At 50.3% G+C, this 20,472-nt stretch overlaps 1 protein-coding gene across 2 annotated transcripts; it reads right to left on the reverse strand.

Annotated features, from left to right (window-relative positions):
- Nucleotides 1-9,475: 9,475 nt before the first annotated feature.
- Krt14 (keratin 14) lies at nucleotides 9,476-13,635 on the reverse strand. 2 transcript variants are annotated; one of them, XM_057774120.1, is made up of 8 exons: nucleotides 13,105-13,635; nucleotides 11,826-11,908; nucleotides 11,156-11,312; nucleotides 10,838-10,999; nucleotides 10,629-10,754; nucleotides 10,313-10,533; nucleotides 10,155-10,222; nucleotides 9,476-9,657 (listed from the first exon to the last, which is right to left on the reverse strand). In XM_057774120.1, the coding sequence occupies exons 1-8, from the start codon at nucleotides 13,633-13,635 to the stop codon at nucleotides 9,560-9,562; spliced, it is 1,446 nt and encodes a 481-aa protein (XP_057630103.1). In that variant the 3' UTR covers nucleotides 9,476-9,559. The 2 variants fall into 2 exon arrangements, with proteins under 2 accessions (XP_057630103.1, XP_057630104.1); XM_057774121.1 differs by lacking the exon at nucleotides 10,838-10,999 and having other exon boundaries at nucleotides 10,629-10,733.
- Between the last annotated feature and the right edge of the window lie 6,837 nt (nucleotides 13,636-20,472).

Raw genomic sequence — 20,472 nt, forward strand, 5'->3', positions numbered from 1 at the left:
GATGTTGCCTGCCAGAGTACGTAGGCAGGAAACGGTCTCGAGGTTGCTGGGTACTGAGCCATCCCTGGAGCTGCCTACTTATAGCCCCTGCTAAAGGTGGCACGCCTGGGTGTGCCCTCACTCTGTGCCAGCTTCCCCCCACCAATAGACTCAGAGAAGGTCTAGGGTATGGGAGCAGCAGGGAAGCCCCAGGCTCTGCGTCCCTTGGTGACTGCCCGTCAGCAGCCCAGCCTCTCTCCATTGTGTGGGGTAATTTGATGATATTAGGCTGTCAAGGGCACTATAAATCAGCCCTGTTGCTGAGGGGGTGACCTATATCCTACAGTCTGGTGTCTGGCTGACCTTGACAACAGGTCTAAGACTCAGCCATCTCAGTTTCTAAGATCAAAACTCACGGTTGATGGTCACTGTCTAAACTCACTCTGCCCATACCTGGTGGTCACCACCGTGGGTTGAGCTGCGACCCTGGTACAGAAGTTACTGTGAAGGCTAGGAAAAGTGCAAACCCTGATCACAGGGAGCTGCCAGGATGAGCAGAAAGCCAGCACCTGCCCTAGAGAAGCCCCTATCAGATGGGAAACCCAGTTGTCAGCATCCTTTAGGCTGACGGGAGAAACAGGGCTCTGCTCTTCAGACATGCATGTTTGCTGGGATGGTGCTGTGGTCAAAAGATGAAGGTGGGTGCACAAGCTGTGCATCCTTCAGGGTTCCAGAACAGCATGTAGCATTCACATGGAAGACTGTGAGAAGACAGAAAATCCAATAAACACAGCCCTGTTATTGCTGGGTAACTTTACTATAGGAGCATGATGGGCCTGGCCTGTCTGACCTCGTGTGTGTGTGTGTGTGTGTGTGTGTGTGTGTGTGTGTGTGAGAGAGAGAGAGAGAGAGAGAGACAGAGACAGAGACAGAGACAGAGACAGAGAGACAGAGAGAGAGACACAGAGAGAGAGAGATGCATGTGTGTACACATGTGTATCTACACATATGGAAGCCAGAGTTGTCACTTCCTACCTTATTTTTGGAGGCGGGGTCTCTCACTAACCCTGGAGCTCACTGATTCATCAAAACCACCAAGCCACAGGGATCCTTCTCTCTCTGCCTCCCCAGTACTGGTATTGCAGTGCACTGTGTAGGGTTACACTGCTATGCCCAGTTTTCTACATAGGTACTGGCAATCAAACTCGGGTCTTGTCCTTGCATGACAAGCACCTTGCCCCCTGAACCATCTCCCTAGCCTCTGAACTGATGCTTTTGCAGAGCCCCACCATGAGTATAGACTTTCCCTTGGTTGTGTGCCTGCCTTACTCTCAGCCCGGGGGTGGCAGGATACCAGGATGTGACTCTCTCTTACTCCTGATAGAACCTCATGCTTATTCTGGTCACCAATGCCAAAAGAGATTGTAAAGAGGCTATGGGTCCTGCTGCCAGATCACCGGGGCACAGTCCAGACCCTGCTCCCCGGCTTTCTCATGTTGAGTGTCTGTTCTCTCCTCCAAAACATGATTTACCCATCAGGAGGCAGAGAAAGGCTCAAGAAAGACCAGACTGCTTCTGATCATTCAGCCCCTTCAGTCCCCATACTGCTGCCCTCCCTCGGCCCTGAGATGTCAGCTTCAAACAGCCCTTCTTGCTCCTCTCTTGCCCCTTGACCTTTTTAAAATCTTTAAATCAATGTGTGTGTTCTGATGGGGGAGGTGCACCTGCCGTGGCACACAAGATGGCGATGACCATGGAGTGGGTTCTCCTTCACACTCACTCCGGTCCTGAGGTTCAAGCTCAGCCCTCCAGGTTTGTGCAACAAGTGCCTTTGACCCCGAGCCATTTTGTCAGACCCCTTGACCTCTTAAGCTACTCCTGAGATGACCCTTCAAACATGTGTCTCCTCCGATTTCTCTGCACTCTTAGGACAAGATCCATGCTCCTGGTATTCAAGGCCAGTCCCCAGTCTTTGCATCATTGCCCTGTTTCTCCCTACCTGAATGACCCTCCAACTCCTGCAATTCCTTTCCCACTGAAATATTTGTTCATAGCTTCTCTAGTCAGGAAACTCCTGCCCGATGCTGGCAAACCTGTGTGCCTCCTCTTCCAGGAAGCCTCCCTGAACAAATCCATGAGCCTCCTCCACCAGGAAGCCTCCCTGAACAAATCCGTGTGCCTCCTCTTCAAGGAAGCCTCCCTAAGCAAACCTGTGTGCCTCCTCTTCCAGGAAGTCTCCCTGAACAAATCTGTGTGCCTCCTCTTCCAGGAAGTCTTCCTGAACAAATCTGTGTGCCTCCTCTTCCAGGAAGTCTCTCTGAACAAATCCATGAGCCTCCTCCACAAGGAAGCCTCCCGGAACAAATCCGTGTGCCTCCTCTTCAAGGAAGCCTCCCTAAACAAACCTCTGTGTGCCTCCTCCTCCTGAGCTCTCCCCCTCTGCCCCTCTGAACTCCCCCTTAGTCCGTCCTTTGCCCAGTTCTGAGTTCCGACCTTGCATCTGAGGCCCTCTAGCACTAGCTGCAGTGCCCTACTGCAGCAAGAACCCTCCCCTCCCTGACCTCAGCAGGGGCTTATCTAAGCCTGTACCTGCTCATCTTGTACATTCCCCGGAGCCCAGACCCCATGCCGTAGATCCCAATAAAACAGGATGAAAGAGAAAGAACGGTCATTTTAGATGGATGCCCAGGGCTGGAAGAAAACTGAAAATAGAAAGTTCGTGAGGGTCGACAAGGGCCTGAAGCCTTGGAGGTGTGGCTGAGGGGTTCAAGGCTCTTCCTAGCAAGGGTCTGGAAGAGGGTCTCTGGGTGGTAGGAATGTAAAGAGTAGCATTTGAGAGATGCTTCTGGGTAGAGCAGTCCGGGTGCTGGGGCAGTAGAATTGCAAGTTGGAGACCAGCCTGGTATACATAGCAAGATCCTGTCACAACAACAGCAAAAACGCCGATCACATCATAAGAAGAGCATTTCCTTTTCTATCTGCCATCTCCTGATTCTCAAGGAAAGAAATCGCCATCAGCACTACAGTCCCCTTAGCAGCCTCCACACCTGCCAATCATCCTGGCCAAGAAAATCAAGCCTACCTTGGCTCAGAACCTGAAGGCAGCATCGGCATCTGGTTAGACATGCCTACCTTGGCTCAGAACCTGAAGGCAGCATCGGCTCTGGTTAGACATGCCTGCCTCCTTGCCTTCTGTGAACTACAACTGATATTCACTTTCCTCTTTTTCCGTAGTCATACAGAATTTCCTCCACAAACATGCTTGTCAAAGGAAAAGTGAGCTAGTTCACCAAAATGAGTGAAATAATATTTAAATAAATGGTACAGAATGGGGTTTTTTGTTTGTTTTTCTGTGTTCTGTTTGTTTGGTTTGGTTTTTGTTTTGTTATCTTTTTTTTTTTTGAAACAGGGTTTCTCTGTAGCCTTTGGTTCCTGTCCTGGATCCGCCTGCCTCTGCCTCCCGAGTGCTGGGATTAAAGGCGTGCATCATCATTACCCATCATAGACTATGTTAACTAAAACAGACAAGTAGGTAGAATTGGATGTTCATAGCAATTTTTTTGCAAGTTTAACGTACAAGAAACTCTTAGACCAAGGCTAGAGTCTGATCACTGTCCCCACTTCTTGATGGTTCTAAACCTCTGCCACACTCCTTCCTGCCAGGCTCCCCTGGAAACACCCAAGACCTGTCCTCAATGCCATCCGAGGCCCAGACCCACTCCTTTCTCCCAGCTTTGCCACAGGCACACTGACATCACCAGTCTCAGAACTTCAGCTGGTGGAAGACAGGTTGGGCCAAGTTGGGGTAGGCAGCTTCAGAGAGAACAGCCCTTCTGTGACTCTAGTCTTAGCAAATGCATTCTGTTAGGTTTGGTTTGGCTTGGTTCGGTTTTGTTGTAGGGTCTAATATTGTAGCTGACCTTGAGTTCATGATTCTCATGCTTCAGACTCTGAAGTTCTGGGATTACTGGCATCTACTTGCTTTGCCCTGAAGGTTGCACCTATCTGGACCATCCTCTGCCTAAACCTAGGAATCGCTAAGCATCCCCTCCCATCTGAGTTTCCGCAGCACCTGGATCATCTCTGTATGTGGCTCCAATGTCTCTACCCCTAAGATGGAGTCCTTCCTGCTGAGCCTCCTGGGACAGCACAGTGAGGCAAGGCTGGGTCACCATCAGTCTCATTCTCCCTAACCTTGTGGCCTCGACCTCAGTGTCCCCATGCGAAGTCCTTTCTTGCTGAGTTGCCAGGAACACACATACATTGCGAGATGGAGGGATCCCAGAATGAAAACCCAGTTGTCCATGTGTGTATGCATTCTCTCCCCTTCACCCTCCTCCCCTCATCCTCTCTCCTTCCTATCCTCCCTCTTCCCACTGCCTACCCCCATCTACTCCTCCCCACATCCTCCTTCCTTCCCATCCTATCTCCTTCCTGTTCTCCTTCCCCTCACATCTGTATCTGCTTCCAACCCAAAGAGGAGACAACCATGCTGGGTAACTCCTGTGAACCAGACATACATTGGTACTACAGTTTTGCACCATCTGCCTGGCATGGGAAAGGTTGTCCCAAGGATGAGGAAGTTAACCATCCTGGACCGAGTGAGAGACCTCTTCCTGGCTGTGCAACATGGCTCATTCTTTTACTCTCTCAGGGCTCAGGGTCTGCCCTCTGGATCCTACTTCCCACTCCTCCTGGAAATGAACAAGGACTAGATCTCATGTAGCTTAGGATACCCTACTCCAGGTGGCCATTTAAAAAAATCTGTCTCTATAGTTCATGTCCAGACTGCAGATAATATTGGAAAATTCTAACACATCTTGGGACATTGTCCTGACAGTTGAACGGCACTAAGTGTGCTTTTTTTTTTCCTTGCTCCTGGACCATCTGGATAACCTGGATTCAACCCTCTTGCTTACAATTTGCCCATTCCTTTAGTCAATTGGGCCCCCACACCAGCCTCCCAAACACAGCTCCTGCCCTCAGAGCACAGATGGAGCTGAATAAAAGGACTTTGAAGACCAAAGAGACAGAGAAAGAAACCTTAAATGGATTCTACCTTCAGGTCTCAGGGAAACAGGTCCCTACTAAGGGTATGGGGACTTAAAAGAGGAGACAAGGCCAGCCTGGCTCTGGCTATAGATGCCTTCTGCTTGCCTGTATCCAGCCACCCAGACCTTCTTGTCCTACTTGCTCCCCACCACCGTGTGTCCCTGAGCTCAGGTGGGGCCAGAAGGTCCTTAGTCATCATGAGGCTGGATGCTGGCTGAAGGAACATAAGCGTGACTCACTGCTGCTCTCCTGGCTCATAGGCCCACCCCTCCATGAACCACCTATGCATGTGGGCACTTTGGGATGATACACAGCTGGAGCTGCCTGCACATATCTGTCAACAAAGATTCGTTCTTGCTAAATAGTCACCTGCCATCTATTTAGACTTAGACTCTGAGGTGCCCGGAGTCTAAACCCGGAGTCTTCCACCTATTTAAGGAACATTGCTTCCCCTCACCCCTAAATCAGCTTCCCCGTGGTAAGTTTTGGGTGTATCTTTCCTTGAGCACCTACCAGGTTCTACACAATACACTAAGAGCTGAGGATAAAATGATGAAGAAGCCCCCATCAGTAAGGCACCTGCCCCACCAACACAAGAACCTGAGTTCAAATCCCAGGCCAAAAGAAAAAGATCTATGTTTGACAGTGCACACCTGTGTCTCCAATGTTGAGGATGTTGAGACAAGGGGATTCCTAGCCAAATGGGCTAGACTTGAGAGAGACATTGTTTTTAAAAAGTGAATGGGGAGCCACTGAGGAAGAAGCCCAACCCTGACCTCTGGCCTATACATTTATACACATGCAGGTACACCCTCACACACATGTGCACATACATGTGAACACATATACCATACACACACACACACACACACACCAGTGATAAGCAAGATTTATCTCCTTGAGCATCTATGAGACAAAACAGACTCCCCCAGTAAATACAAAACTCACAGGTGAAGCAAATGTTATTGGTAGCCAACTGGGAAGCATACAGTAAAGCCTGCCGCATGGTCTGAGGGATCAGAGGCAGTCATCAGAGAGTCACCTGAGTGAGGGGTAAACAGAGATCCAACAAGAAGAAGAGATAAAACTCACCCTGAGTGAGGGACCAAATGCCCTGGGGTGGTAAAGTGATCGCAACTCAGACATCCAGCATGGCTAAAGGGCATAAGCTTCATCAAGGAAAGGATTTTGGAAGAGGAAACTGATTACAACTTCATGTGAGGCTTAGATGAGCTACTGAATAACTACTGGGGTGGCCCCAACACACTCTAAGATGTTATCCTGACTCCCAGTGGCAATAGGCACACTTCTGCCCTTCCTCTTGGACCATCTGGATGACTTGGGTGTCGATCATCAGGTCATCCTTTCGGTCTACCAGGTCACCACTTCAGATCAAGAGCCTGTGTCAAGTTGATGTTGCCGAGGACACATAGTCCCTCCCTCAGGAACCTGAAGGCTGGATGTCGCCAGGTTCGAACTATATGACTTGAAGCCGGGTGATCTCCCTTAGAAGAGCGGATAGGAGAGATGATCTCCATCTACCTAGCAAAGCCCCATTCTGTGTTCAGAGTAGGCGGAGAAAGTAGCTCCTCCCAAATTACGTTAGAGGGGCGTGGCACTACAGCCCATCTCCGGCTAGCCCCAAGACTCTGAGAAACAATTTTCTTGCTTCCACTAGGCGGTGCTATCGAGTCACTTTTCTGGTCTGCTGGAGCCTTTTAGCCCTGTGAATAAGAGCTCGTCATCAGTAGAAATCAGTTGTCAGCTCTACTGAATGTGGTGGTGGAAATCGGGAGAGGAGGGTGTCCTTGTGAGACTCCGGAACTGCTGTGATGCCTGCCCACTGCTTAACCATCCCCCAATTTCCAATTCTGAGCTTGCTTATAGACAAGTGGCCTCAGGCAAGTCTGCCTTTTCCCTGTGTTCCTTCCCGAACATTAGTAGCAGCAATCCAAACAAGGACAAAGGGTTTCACACCACACGGTAGAACCTAAGGAACTCATACATCCAAATTCCTGTAAAGCAGTTTCCTTCGGAGGATAAACTCAAATATCACAGGTAGGGTAATGACTAGAGACCCACAAGCCATTCATAGCATTCTGGGCTTCCATCTCCACTAGTGAATGTGTGTGTTTTGTTCTCTGCCCAGCCCACATGACCCTTCAAGGGTGAACCACCCCCTCTCTTCTGTGTCACACTTGACAGGGAACTCATTGTCCTGACGGACATCCTGATATCTGGGGCTCAAAATCCATTTAGATCTCATGAAGCCCCTTTCCACTTGGTTCCCACCATCCAAGGGCCTGAGAACCGTCCTTTCCCCATCTCTGAAACAGCTCTCTTACCTTTCCTCCTCCCTAAGGTACCAATCCTGTAGCTCCAGGATGCACACTTTCAGATGAGACACACCCCAGCTCAGCCCTGCAGGGATCCAAGACTCAGACCAAAAGTTACCAGAAGCTTCAGTCACAGGCCAATCGTGACTTGCCTGGTATTGAAGGTAAGGACAACAGACGCCAACAACACTTCATTCCTTTTCTTAATAATGCCTCCTCTTGAACGACCACAGGCAGAACATTATACACCATGCTCAGCTCATTGGCTCCATGAAAACATTTAATTCATCAGCACTGTGTAGTGAAAGTTTTTGTTCTCCATCTTATGGAAAAGAAATGCAGATTCAGTAACCTGGCCTGAGTCTCCCAGGCTGGTGAAGATGGGAACCCAGGATTCAAGCATAGGATTATCAGGTCTAAGGTTTTCGTTCCCTCTTCCAAGATGTCTTTTGTCACCCCCACCCGCACATTCAACTCTACCCAGCCAGATGAACAAGCTATTGAAATGGATATAGAGCTGGCTGACTCTTTCCCTAGCCGGGAGCAGTGAGCCCTCCCCACCCCTGGCATCTCTGTCATGTACCCAGATGATGCTTCTCCCTCTTCTACTCCTCAGTCAGCCATAAAAGAAAGCAAAAGTCGCTCATCTACCAAGGGGAGGCTCCTCACCACGGAGCCATATCTGGCCTAAAACTCACAGTGGTCCTTCTGGACGCACCTTCCTGTGTCGGGTTACATGAGTGACCCATCAGACTCAAGTCAGCTGGAGTTTAAAGTGTACTTACTCCTTAGATTTGTATATCAACCACAAGATACAGGGTCCATCATTCTTATTGTACAATGAGGAAACTGAGAGCCAGGATCTCCAAAGTCACTAATCCAGAGCAGGGCTAAGGTTAGAAACCAGCTGGCCTATTCTGGAAGCCTCTGGAAATGCCCTTGTCATGAATGGGACCCAGCATGCTAACACAGCTGTGCCATGAGCCCACGCACTCTAGGCACTGTGCTGAACAATGTTTTTACCGGTTGTGCATCTGGTCAGCATCCTCAAGACCAGGAGACAGGACTATCATCATCCCCATTTTACAGATATAGAAACTGAGGTTGGGAGAGGGTCATCAATTTCCTCTAAACCTGTGAGTCAAGACTTCTATGAGAATTAACTAACCCTTTCACAGGGGTCACATATCAGATATTTGCAATTCATAACAGTAGCAAAATTATAATTATGAGAATAATTTTATGGTTGGGGGTCACCTCACCATAAGAAAGAATTGCAGCATTAGGAAGGCTGAGAACCACCTCTCTAAACTGAATAAGAATAGACTCAATTCTAGACAGTCTCAGATCAGGGAGCTAAGACCACCAAAGAAGCATGAGTCCTTAATTTGGATTCAGAGTTTTAGGGGACTAGTGGACGCCTTAGTATTGCACACAAAAATGTCTACTTATTTGGAGACAGGATATACAAAGAAAAGTTGTAGGTTACAATACAGAGTTATTTTAAAGGATCACAAAATCATTAAGAATCCTTAACTTAAGGCCAGTAAGATGGCTCAGCAAGGGAGAAGTACTACACAAGCCTGAGTTCAATCCCCGAACCCACCATGGAAGGAGAGCGTCAACTCCACAAAGCTGTCCTCCAGCCTCCTCAAACACATACTACACTGCGCATCTGCACTCGCACACATACCGTGACCACACAGTGATGATGGTGACAATAATAAGCTTATCATTTTATTGTAAAGACCCTTCACCTAGTATGCTGCCTGGCACCTAAAGGCATTCCACATCTGGTAAATGCATGGACACATGAATGAATGGGGAAATACGCCTCTGCCCTAAGAGATCCCATGACCTGGCGCACACAGCCATCTATATCTTCTGATGGTGAGAGCCAACCTGGGACCCGAGCCAAGCCCGCCCCCAGGGCCCTTTCTCCCAGTCCCAGAGGCCAGAGCCAGGTGCTCGCCTGAGCTCCAAAGCAACGCTTCCCACATTTCTCCCACCCCCACTTCTGACAATGACCAGGGAAACAGTGATTGTGCAACTCAGAGAAAGAAACTTTATTGATTGCCAGCAGGGACGCAGGTCAAGTAAAGGGCGAAGTGCGTGGGGACAGTAGAGGGGTTCTTTCAGCAGTATCTGCGTCCACACAGGGACCTCCTACGCCTGAGTTGTGCCTAGCAGCCTTAGTTCTTGGTGCGCAGGACCTGCTCGTGGCTGGAGACCACCTTGCCATCGTGCACATCCATGACCTTGGTGCGGATCTGGCGGTTGGTGGAGGTCACTGGGGAATGCAAGAGAGAAGGCGTTAGTGGAGGTGGACAGGAGTGTTCTGAAGCCAAGAAGCTGTGAAGTGAACTGTCTCCTGATGCCCTCTGTCCTGATTGCCACATCATACACAGCTGCCAGAGCACCTTGTTGTCATGGACAGTCTGTGTCCTCAGACTGTAGCATTCAACTGGTACTGTTCAACTAAACCCAAACGCATTAGAAGGTCCAACTAAACCCAAATGCATTAGATGGGCTATGTAGAGCGCTGTCCGTGGTGCTGATTTCCATCACTGCCGTCTACCCAGACACCCATTGGAGGAACAAGTTGAAGGTCACCAGTCCTCGCCCTGAGGAGAGTTATAGGAAATGGATGTTTCTGTCTGAAGAAACTCATAGGAGATACTGAATAAGAACACTTAGCTTAACCCCCAAGAAGGATCTAGGTCCTGAATCTGCTGGAAGATCTGAAGGTATTTGAGTGCTCAGGCATGACAGGAAGGAGAGTCTTACCTTCTCTGGATGACTGAGAACCGGAGGAGAACTGGGAGGAGGAGGAGAACTGGGTGGATGAGGAGAGGCTGCAAAGACAGAATAGGGCATGGCGTTAGACATACGGGGGACATTTGTGAAGAGAAGGGGCATAGACCAGAGGGTGGCCAGAGACTCACTGGGCATCCTCGCCCTCCAGCAGGCGACGGTAAGTGGCGATCTCCTGCTCCAGGCGTGTCTTCACATCCAGCAGGATCTTGTACTCCTGATTCTGCTGCTCCATCTCGCAGCGCAGCTGAGCCAGCTGCTCCTCCACACTGCTGATCATTTCCTGAATCTGGGACAGTTGCATGCAGTAACGGCCTTTGGTCTCCTCCAGGTTATTCTCCAGGGATGCTTTCTGTGAAAGAGAGAAATGGGGTGGTGGATCATTGAGAATGGCCATGCCCCTTCAGGAAGTCCAAGGCCAACCAATGCACGCAGCTGCATCCCTACCATGCTGAGCTGGGACTGCAGCTCAATCTCCAGGTTCTGCATGGTGCGTCGGAGCTCAGAGATCTCACTCTTGCCACTCTGCACCAGCTCGCTGTTGGTAGCCACCTCGCGGTTCAGTTCCTCAGTCTGTGAAAAAAAGAACACCGTTCACACCAGAAAATCCTGGAAAGCATATGGTCTATACACCTTCCTCTCCAAATGGCACCCACCTTGGTGAAGAACCATTCCTCGGCATCCTTGCGGTTCTTCTCAGCCATCTTCTCATACTGGTCACGCATCTCATTCAGGATGCGGCTCAGGTCCACACCGGGAGCTGCGTCCATCTCCACGTTGACGTCTCCACCCACCTGGCCTCTCATGGAGGCCATCTCCTGCAGAGGCAGAAAAGGTCCCATAGTCAGAAGCCTCACAGCTGACAGGGCTTTCTAACGAGAGGTGATCCTGTCCTGAACCCTGCTTCCCCATCTGCCATTCTATTGCTTCTCTCCATTCACCCTTTTAGGCTGGCTTTTCTGTTTGGCTCTTACCTCCTCGTGGTTCTTCTTCAGGTAAGCCAGCTCTTCCTTGAGACTCTCAATCTGCATCTCTAGGTCAGCTCTGGCCAGGGTCAGCTCATCCAACACTCGGCGCAGGCCATTGATGTCGGCCTCCACACTCATGCGCAGGTTTAGCTCTGTCTCGTACCTAGAATGATTCAAGAGAAAAGGAATGAGCTATCCATCCCAGCCACACTGAAAGCTTTGTTCTCTTCCTGTGGGTATTATTCCCAGAGTTGGCACCCAGGGCTGTTGTGGAGAGCCAGTATTAGACACAGTGCCCATTGATTGCTTAGGTCTGAACATTCCTAGGGTCCAGGGAATAAAAATCACCAGGAGGCATTTATCTGAAAGAGGCACTTCCAGCTTCAGTCAATAAGACCCGAGGCCTCCAAATATGACAGCCTACTGCATTTTAAGGGCAGGTGAAGGGTGTGTGGAGCACCTCTCCCTAAAATGATAGCTCTTACACCTGGCTGTGGATCAGAATCACCTATGTTACAAATAACTGAACTCCCAGGGCGGAGCCCAACAGTCTTGTATTTTTACAAGCACCCCAAGGGGTTCTCCTGGCACAATTCAACACTGGTAGAAAGCACGGCTCCAAAATGCCCCACCCTACAGACACTGGAAGCTCTGAGCCACCACACTAAAAACTTACTTGGTACGGAAGTCATCAGCGGCCAGCCGTGCATTGTCGATCTGCAGGAGGACATTGGCATTGTCCACAGTGGCTGCAAGGATCTGTAGAATGGAAAGGCCATGGGTCAATTGTTAAACAGGTATAGGCAGATGTCACTGCAGCCTGCGCTGGCCCTTCTCTCTTGCTCTTGCTTGAGTTTTGTTCTTCTCACCCCATGAGCCTTTCTTCACCACAGCAACCTGAGAGACAGCCCCATGTAGTCATTTTCAACCCAGGACTTCAACTCCTGGTCAACAGAAGAGCTGCGCATAGCTCTGGCCCCAGACTCAAAAGCCAGAAAGTTCAGGTCTTATTGCTATCACTTGGCTGAAAAACCTAAGATGGGTCTTGGTGTTCCAAAGCCCCCTTAGGACTCGCTACACACCCTCCATCTTCCAGAGCCTCCTCTCCATACAGAGCAGCCCTATCAGCCATCTGCACACACACACACACACACACACACACACACACATTCCTTTCTAAGCCCAAGGGGCATGAACCTCAGGTGGGACTTTCCCAAGAGACAAAACCCAACTTGCCCAGGGGATTAGAAAAAAAGGAAACCAGAGAAGAAAAGAAGACAGATGGATCCATAAGCCTGGCCGGGGTTCCTGCCAGAGACTTGTCTAATTTCCATAATTTATGTGAGACACTAGAGCCAAGTTTAACAGGAAGGGAAAGAAGGGTTCTGAAGCACAACCCCACCAGGATCTCTCTGGTTCCGGGGTAAATATATGGGTCACAGTTAGCTGTGGCTGTGGGTTTTCTATGTCTGCCTGGCTATAGGGAAAGACCAGCTGCTGTTCATGGGTGGCGGCAACCTCAGCCCAGACTAACGAGCTAATGAGTGGTTTGGGTGTCTAGCTTGGTGGGTCCCGTTACAGCCTCCCTCCTCCCTTCTGCTGGAGAGATAACCGCCTTCTATAGTGGAAGGCGGGCCCCTGGCGCTCTAGTCTCTGCTCTGCCCCTCCTCTGTGTGATCTTTAGCAAGTCACAGCCCTCTCAACGTTCCAACTTCTTCCTCTGCAAAATGTTAAGGACTGGAACCATTGGTCTCATGGGAGCTAAAAATGGGAGTTTAGAAAAACGTGGGAAACGCCAGGAAGGGACACCATCTTCTCATTGACCACACTAATGGGGATATTCAGGACCTCAGAGAGGGATCTGGGACTGGAAGCTGACTTGTCTAGGGGTCTAAAGATGATCCGAAGCATTGGAGGAAACTTGAATGACAGGTCCTGCTGCCCAGTTGACCCACCTTGCTCTTCAGGTCCTCGATGGTCTTGAAGAAGGGACTATAGTCTTTGATCTCAGCAGGCCGCTGCCTCTGGTACCAGTCACGGATCTTCACCTCCAGGTCAGTGTTGGCCTCCTCCAGGGCACGTACCTTGTCCAGGTAGCTGGCCAGACGGTCATTGAGGTTCTGCATGGTCACTTTCTCACTGCCCACCAGGAGACCATCACCACCGCCAAAACCACCACCAAGGCCACCACCAAGGCCACCACCGAAGCCACCACCAAAGCCACCACCGAAACCACCACCAAAACCACTACCAAGGCCTCCCCCAAAGCTGCTGCTGCTGCTGAAGCCCCCACCATAGCTGCTTCCCATGCCACAGGCTCCCCCAGAGGAGAAGCGAGAGGAGCTGACTGTCAGGCCCCCATAGGTGCTGGGAGCCCGGCAGGATCCTCCAGTCAGGACAGAGGAGATGCGGCTAGAGCCACCACCCATGCCACAGGAGCCCTTCATGGAGCTGGAGGAGGTGAACTGGCGGCTGCAGGTGGTCATGTTGTCGAGGAAGGTGAGAGAGCGAGCAAGTCAGCGAGCGGAGAGAGGGGAATGCTGCTCAGGTACGTTAGAAAAGGATGACAGGGCTTTATAGTCATGAGTAGGGGGCGGGCCTGGCGTTTTCCATTCCCCTTGGCTTTCATCACTCACGGGCCAGCGCCAACTCCCCATCAGATCCCTCCTCTCCTCCGCCTCATCACGTCTGTCATATTTTACTGGAAACTCATTGTTTGAAGTGTTTTGGGCTTTCTCGTCCCGCCAGGCATGATTCATCAGGGGAGGGGTGGGCCTGCAGGCTATACTTTCCCATGAGGCCCTGGGAGTCACAGCACTCAGGAACCCACACTCTGGGCTCAGCTAGGATGCCAGAGTAGGGCCTTACCACGCCATAAACCTGCTGACCTGTCAGTTCCCATTAAATGGGGTGGGGGTCCTTTACTACACGTGGAGGAAGCCCACCATAGCCATAAGCGGTTAGCTAGCTTGAGGTACTCCAGCATGGCCGCCCTCAGCATTACCTGCTAAGGACAACTCATCCTTAAGAGGTTCTCACAGCCTCAGCCATCCAGGTGGCTCAGACTCGAGACAGTTCCCCTCAGTCCTGGGTACAGACCTTAATACCCACCACACACCTGTACAAAGACCTGTGACAGTAGCTATTCAGTCACCAAAGGTCTCACAGACACAGCAAAGACTTTGAGAAAGAGCCCGGAGTCAGGTACAGCCCGGGACACAATGCTTCTTGGCGCCTCAGTTTGCTCTTCTGAAAAGTGGGAGTGAAAGATGCCCACCCACTGCTTCTAGACAGCTCTAGAAGTCCAACAGGACAATGATGTTGAAGACTTTTGTCACCTTTGTGTGGCATGGAGTCTGGCCGGAGGGTTAAAGCGTATTTTGGTCTCAAAGTATGTGAGGCTACATACATGCCTGGGAGAAGCCAAACTTTTTTGTTTCCAGCCCCAGATATCCCCTCAGATGCCAGGATAGCTGAGGTGGGAGACAGACAATCGACTCAGTCGCCTGCCCTTGCTCCCCCGTGGAGTTCACCCAAGACGTTTATCAAGGAGGAATTCAGGCACCTGGAAAAGAGGCTGGACTGAGCCAAGGGCATGGCCAAAGTGGACATGAGGGTTCCCTGACTCCTGAATTCCTGAGGGCCAGCAGACATCAGCTAGTTCTGCTTCAGAGGTCTGTATATCCAGCTTCAGTTATCCCATATCGAACGTGCTTGAGAAACTCCCAGAACACCCACTTCCTGCCCCCACACCCTCCTGCCAGCCCCTCAGTCCCATGGACCCCAGCAGGCATGTTGGGAGGAATGTGGTCGTGTCTGGGACTGCCTGGCATGTCCTATCTTCCCAGACAGGCCCCAACAGCCCCTGCTGAGGCTCTTACACTCATGTTAGTATCATCTACTCCCAGAAGGGAAGCAGCGCCTCAGACAGCCAACCCCACCTGACCCTGCCCGCCACCAAAGCAGAAGTCAACACCCTCCCCACCACAGGGCTTAAGAGCTCAGGAGACAATGCTAAGGCAGGCTATTGAGGCTGAGGGCTCCCCCAAATCTGCCGCTCTAAGGACTAGCGAGGATATGAGTAACCTGCGGCCCCACCCGGCTCCACCCACCCCTGACAGACACTTCTAATCTCCTTCCAGAGAATATTCTCCACAAGCCTGGCCCAGCCCTTCAATTTCCCCAGCATGAGGCAGAGAGGATTTGGACTGAGGAACAGATACTTCTATTAGAAACTGTTGCTGTCGAGTGGGGTAAGAGGTAGAGGGTCTCCTTCCTGGAGAAAAAGGCAGAATTCAGGGAGATCCATGAAGAAGAGCTGGGTGCGGAGTCCAACCCCAGCTTCTTTAGTGACCTAACACCCTCGACCAAGAACAGCCCTGTGTCCCCTGTCAGTTGGTGGGACCCCAAGGAGCCTCCCTCCCAGTGTTCTTCTGCCACCATCCTACCTCTCTCCCTCTTCTTCCTCTGCCCCTCTACTCCTCCAGTTCCTCCTCCTCTGATCTTCATCTTTACCCTGCACTTCCTCCCCTCCCACCCTGCTCCTCCATCTTATACAAGGGGAACACAACCATAAAGATACAAGGGAATAAATGTCAGATAAACACACACAGTCTAAGGGAAGACCCTTGCTAGGCCTCCCCCACCCCAACTCTGGTCCCCCAGGTAAAATGCACCAAGGTCAACAGACACAGACCCCACAGCCAAGAAGCCGACTAAGGCCCAACCAGTTGGGGAATAGGAAGGTGACAGCACTCTCCTATCCCCATGGTGCTGATGGTAACATTTTCAGGACATGCATTCTCTGAGGCATCAAAGGTTGATAAGTTGGAATGGGTATCAGATAGGCACCTCTGCCTCCTGAAACCTGGCGGACCCCTACCTCCTAGAAGCATGTTCTGTGTGAGCACCATATCTGCCCCTCCCTCCAGTCTGCCCCGGGAACAGGGAAGAAAGGAGGGGCCTGGGCAGTGAGCATTATGTGGTTAGTGAGTCTCCTACACTTCCCTGAGGTGGGGAGACCCATGCCAATCTAAACAGGTGAAAGGACTGGGCCAGGCAACCCCCACACTGCCTCATTGTGTGCTGAGGCCTGGGTGGAGCTAAGGGGTTGCATCTTCAGGGAGGAGGAGTCGGGGCTGAGGAGAGAGGCATGAGCCTTGCCCCAGGAGCCCACAGTATAGTGAGAGAGACATGGGAAGAGACTGTCCCTGCCCTTGGAAGTCTTCGGCCTGTAAGGAAGAGAAAATGCCTTTCAAGAAGCAAGCCTGAGAGAACTAAGTACTGCCTGCCTCTCACGAGTGCCTGTCCCAAGTCCTCACAGATTCAGCAGCTTCAACAATGCAAGCCTATTCCCCTAGGTCTGAAAGCCAAGTACCCCCAGAGAAGATGGAGGGGCCACGCTACCTCTATGATCTAGGGAAGGATCCTTCCAGTCCTCCACCAGCTTCTGGCTTCTCCTGGAGTCCCTGGGTTTGTGGTCTCCTTTTTTCTCCCCACAGCCTTACTGCGCACCTGATCATCTTGATCTGTCTCTTACAGTCGTGCTTATTGGATCTAACGGCCCCCTCATCCAGTGTGACTTCATCTCAGTCCTTACCTTATCTGTCCCTCAGAGATCCTACTTGGAAGTAGCCTTGACTTTGGAAGGACACTACGTAAACCCTCTCCACCGTGTTAGCAGACTGGGTGCTGGTAGCCAGCTGTGGAGGAGGCAGGGGAACCTTGGGGAGATAATTATGACAAGAGGTGGGTGGAGCCAGTCTGGAGGCTTCTGGAGAAAGCAGCTTTGTTAGTGTTAGTTAGAGTGCTGGGGCCAGGCCAGCAGGGAGACCAGGCTTCTCAGCACTGCTAGAGGCTTCCCACAACCCGCCTCCCACTTCAGTCCTCAGAGCAGTTTTTAGTTTGTTTTTGGTTTTGCTATTATTTTTAATTTTGTTTTTGAGTTGACTTTTTTTGTTGTTTGTTCATTGTTGTTTTTCTTTTGTTTTTGTTTTGTTTGAGACACTCGCTGTGTAGCCCAGGTTGACTCCAAATTTCTCATTTCTGCTTCTACTGCTTACCTGCCAGTACTGGGATTATAATCCTTTGTCACCATGCCTGGATATTTTCAATTTTTTTTTTTTTTTTTTTTTGGTTTTTCGAGACAGGGTTTTTCTGTAGCTTTGGAGCCTGTCCTGGAACTCCCTGTGTAGACCAGGCTGGCCTCGAACTCACAGAGATCCGCCTGCCTCTGCCTCCCGAGTGCTGGGATTAAAGGCGTGCACCACCACCGCCCGGCTTATTTTCAATTTTTTATTGTAAAATAACTTTAGATTCTTAGAAGTTTTCAAAAAGAAAAAAAAAATGGTCAGACTTAGTGGTGCATGCCTGTAGTTCTAATTCTTGGGAGGTGTAGACAAGGGATTCATCCTCAAGGTAGCCACACAGCAAGTTTGAGGCCAGCCTGGGTTACATAAGACTCTGTCTCTTTAACAACAATAACAATAAATTTTTAAAAATGCAAAAAAAAAAAAAAAAAAGAATCCAGAGAACACATTCGTACCCTTCAGCCAGTTTCCCTTAGTGTGAACACACATCACATAAGCATGGTACAGCTTTCAAAACAGTAAATTAACACTGGCACAAACAATGTGATTAGTCAACCGCAGATGTTCCTGGAATTTTGCTGGATTTTCTGACAGTGTTCCCGCTCTGCTACAGACTATAGTTGTGGATTTCATGCTACACTCACTCGTCCAGTCCCCTGAGCCTCCTGGGGTACAGGGTAGCTCTTCTACCCCCCATCTTCCGTGACCTTGACACCTTTGAGCAGCATTGATTGGCTCTCTAGTAAAATATCTCTGTTCCAGTTTCCCTGCTTTCTCATGAACGAGACAGTCGCATTTGCCAAGAAACGCTCACAAATGATGCTACATCCTTTCAAGCATCGTATTAGGTCAGAGGACAATAGGTAGACACATTGTTGTGTCTTGTTGCCACTGAGTTGATGGTATACACTAGGACAGTCATGGGTTAGAATTCTCCACCTGGAAAAATCTCCATTTTGCCTTAGTAAACATTGGGAAGGAAAGACCTGGAGGCTACACATAAGTCTGATTTCCCCTTCATCTTTGGCCCTCTAACGTGTGGTTCCATCACTGGAGGGAAAGAACTCCTATCACCCATCTGACTTGCTCTGGACTCCCTAAAGAGCTGTGGCTCCAGGAGAGGCCTGGAGGAGGACAAGAGTCCACACTTAGAGAAAAGATTCTTTGGCTCCCTGCTCTACCTCACGTCAGACTGAGTGTCCTGGACCCATCTCACTGCCCAGTCTAGAACATTCCCATTCTGGCTTCCTTTAGAGAAATGCTACATGTTTCTCTTTAGTCGTGTGGAAGGTGGGGCAGGGAGGGGTGGTACAGAGGCATTGGCACTGGTCAGTACTGAGGATTTTGTTTGACTACTTGATTGTTTGCTTGTGACAGGTTCTAACTATGTAACCAGGCTGGCTTAGAAGTCACAGTGATCCTCCAGTCTCAATTTTTCCTTAGCTCTGGGATTATAGATATGCCCTCATGCTAGTCCAATCTTTTCCCTCATTCTGTTTCCTTGCGTCTTTCTTTGGCCCCTTCCAGCCCTGTGGGAAAGAAATAGACAGTAAGGTCCTCCCCAGGCACAGGTGGGAAACACAATCCCAGTCCCAAGGCTGGACTTCCCTAATTTTCCTCATAAAAGGATCTTTCTTCTCTTCCAACCCCTAAGCCCTACCATCTCCCTCCCTGCCGAGCCTCAGAGAGAGGTCTCCTAGCACTCGGGCTATGATATGCAGGGCAGCTGGGACCCAAAGAGCCTCTACTACAGAAGACAGGGATGACTAAAATGTGTGGTCCTGAACAGGGATGTAGGCAGGGAGCCAATCAGAAGGCAAGAATGTAGGCAGGAAGCCAATCAGAAGGCAAGGATGTAGGCAGGGAACCAATCAGAAGGCAAGGATGTAGGCAGGGAGCCAATCAGAAGGCAGGGATGTAGGCAGGGAGCCAATCAGAAGGCAAGGATGTAGGCAAGGAGCCAATCAGAAGGAAAGAATGTAGACAGGGAGCCAATCAGAAGCCTAGCGTACTCCACAAAGCCTAGAATCCACTTTTTCTCTAGAGAGCTCTGCCATGTGACTTGTTGCTGGTCTCCCGGGCCAGCCTGGCCATCTGAGTCATGTGTCCTTGTAAGAGTTTGGCCTGACTCAGTAAATGGGTTGAGCCAAGTAAGTTAGCACCTGAAGTCTGACCAGGTTGCCTAACTATGCTGCAAAACCTATGAGACAGAGAATGAGTCCCACACTACGAATGAAGATTGGGGAGTAGGGAATTTCTCAACTTCTGCAGCAAGGGAGCTGCTTCATAAAGTCCAACCGCTGCTTAGCCTGGATTCAAGCCTCATTTGTCAAGGACAGGTTCCCTTCTGCTAGGAGGTCCCCAAGAGACACAAGCTCAACCTAAGCTCTAGACCAACCTCTTAAGCTTACAGATAAGAATGTAAGGCTGAGGACTAAAGGGACACGTCCAAAAACACACGGAAGATCCCACTTCAAATGTGAAAACATTTAACAACGCCACCAGGGTCTGGGAGAGGTGGGGTAAGAATAAAAACAGGGTGCCCTGTCTGCACTGCAGGATCATATCCAGGTTAAGAACATGGGTGGTCAGTTACTAGGTCTAGTTACCAACCAGCCACTGGCTCCCAGCCCAGGGAGCATACAGCTTTCGCTCTCCAGCCCTCCACCCCTGATGTTCCACGGTGAGCCAAGCCTCCAACAGGCCAGGCTCATCGCAAGCACCTACATCCCCATCCGCCTCACAGCCTCTGCCTTAATTTCTACACCTCCTCTCTCCCTTTCCAAATCCCTCACACTCCTTAGGACGGAACCTTTGCTCCACACGGCTTTAAGATACATGTTCTACTAGACACTGAAGCATTGAGCAGATGACCAATAAAGGGCAGAAGGAGAGAGGCATGGAGGGTGGGGTACCAAGGAGGAAGAGAGGAAACGGGAGTGTAGAAAGGTGGATAGATAAGACAGATGATAACTAAGTGGTCAAATAGATGGCTGGATGGATGGTCAGATGGACAGATGGATGGAGGTGGGCAGATGGTCGCGTAAATGGAAGGGTGAGATGGGGGATCCAGGTGATTGGCTCGGTGTTATAATGCTTACATAGTATGTGTAAGGCTCTGGATTTGAACAGGTGAGGAAGAGAGCACAAGAATGCGTAAACAAATAAAACTAGGATGGAGGGATGCAGGGAGGGAGGGAGGGACGGACGGACGGACAGACAAGCTGGCAGGAG

The sequence above is a fragment of the Chionomys nivalis genome, chromosome 7, assembly GCF_950005125.1.
Source record: "Chionomys nivalis chromosome 7, mChiNiv1.1, whole genome shotgun sequence".
NCBI lineage: Eukaryota > Metazoa > Chordata > Mammalia > Rodentia > Cricetidae > Chionomys > Chionomys nivalis.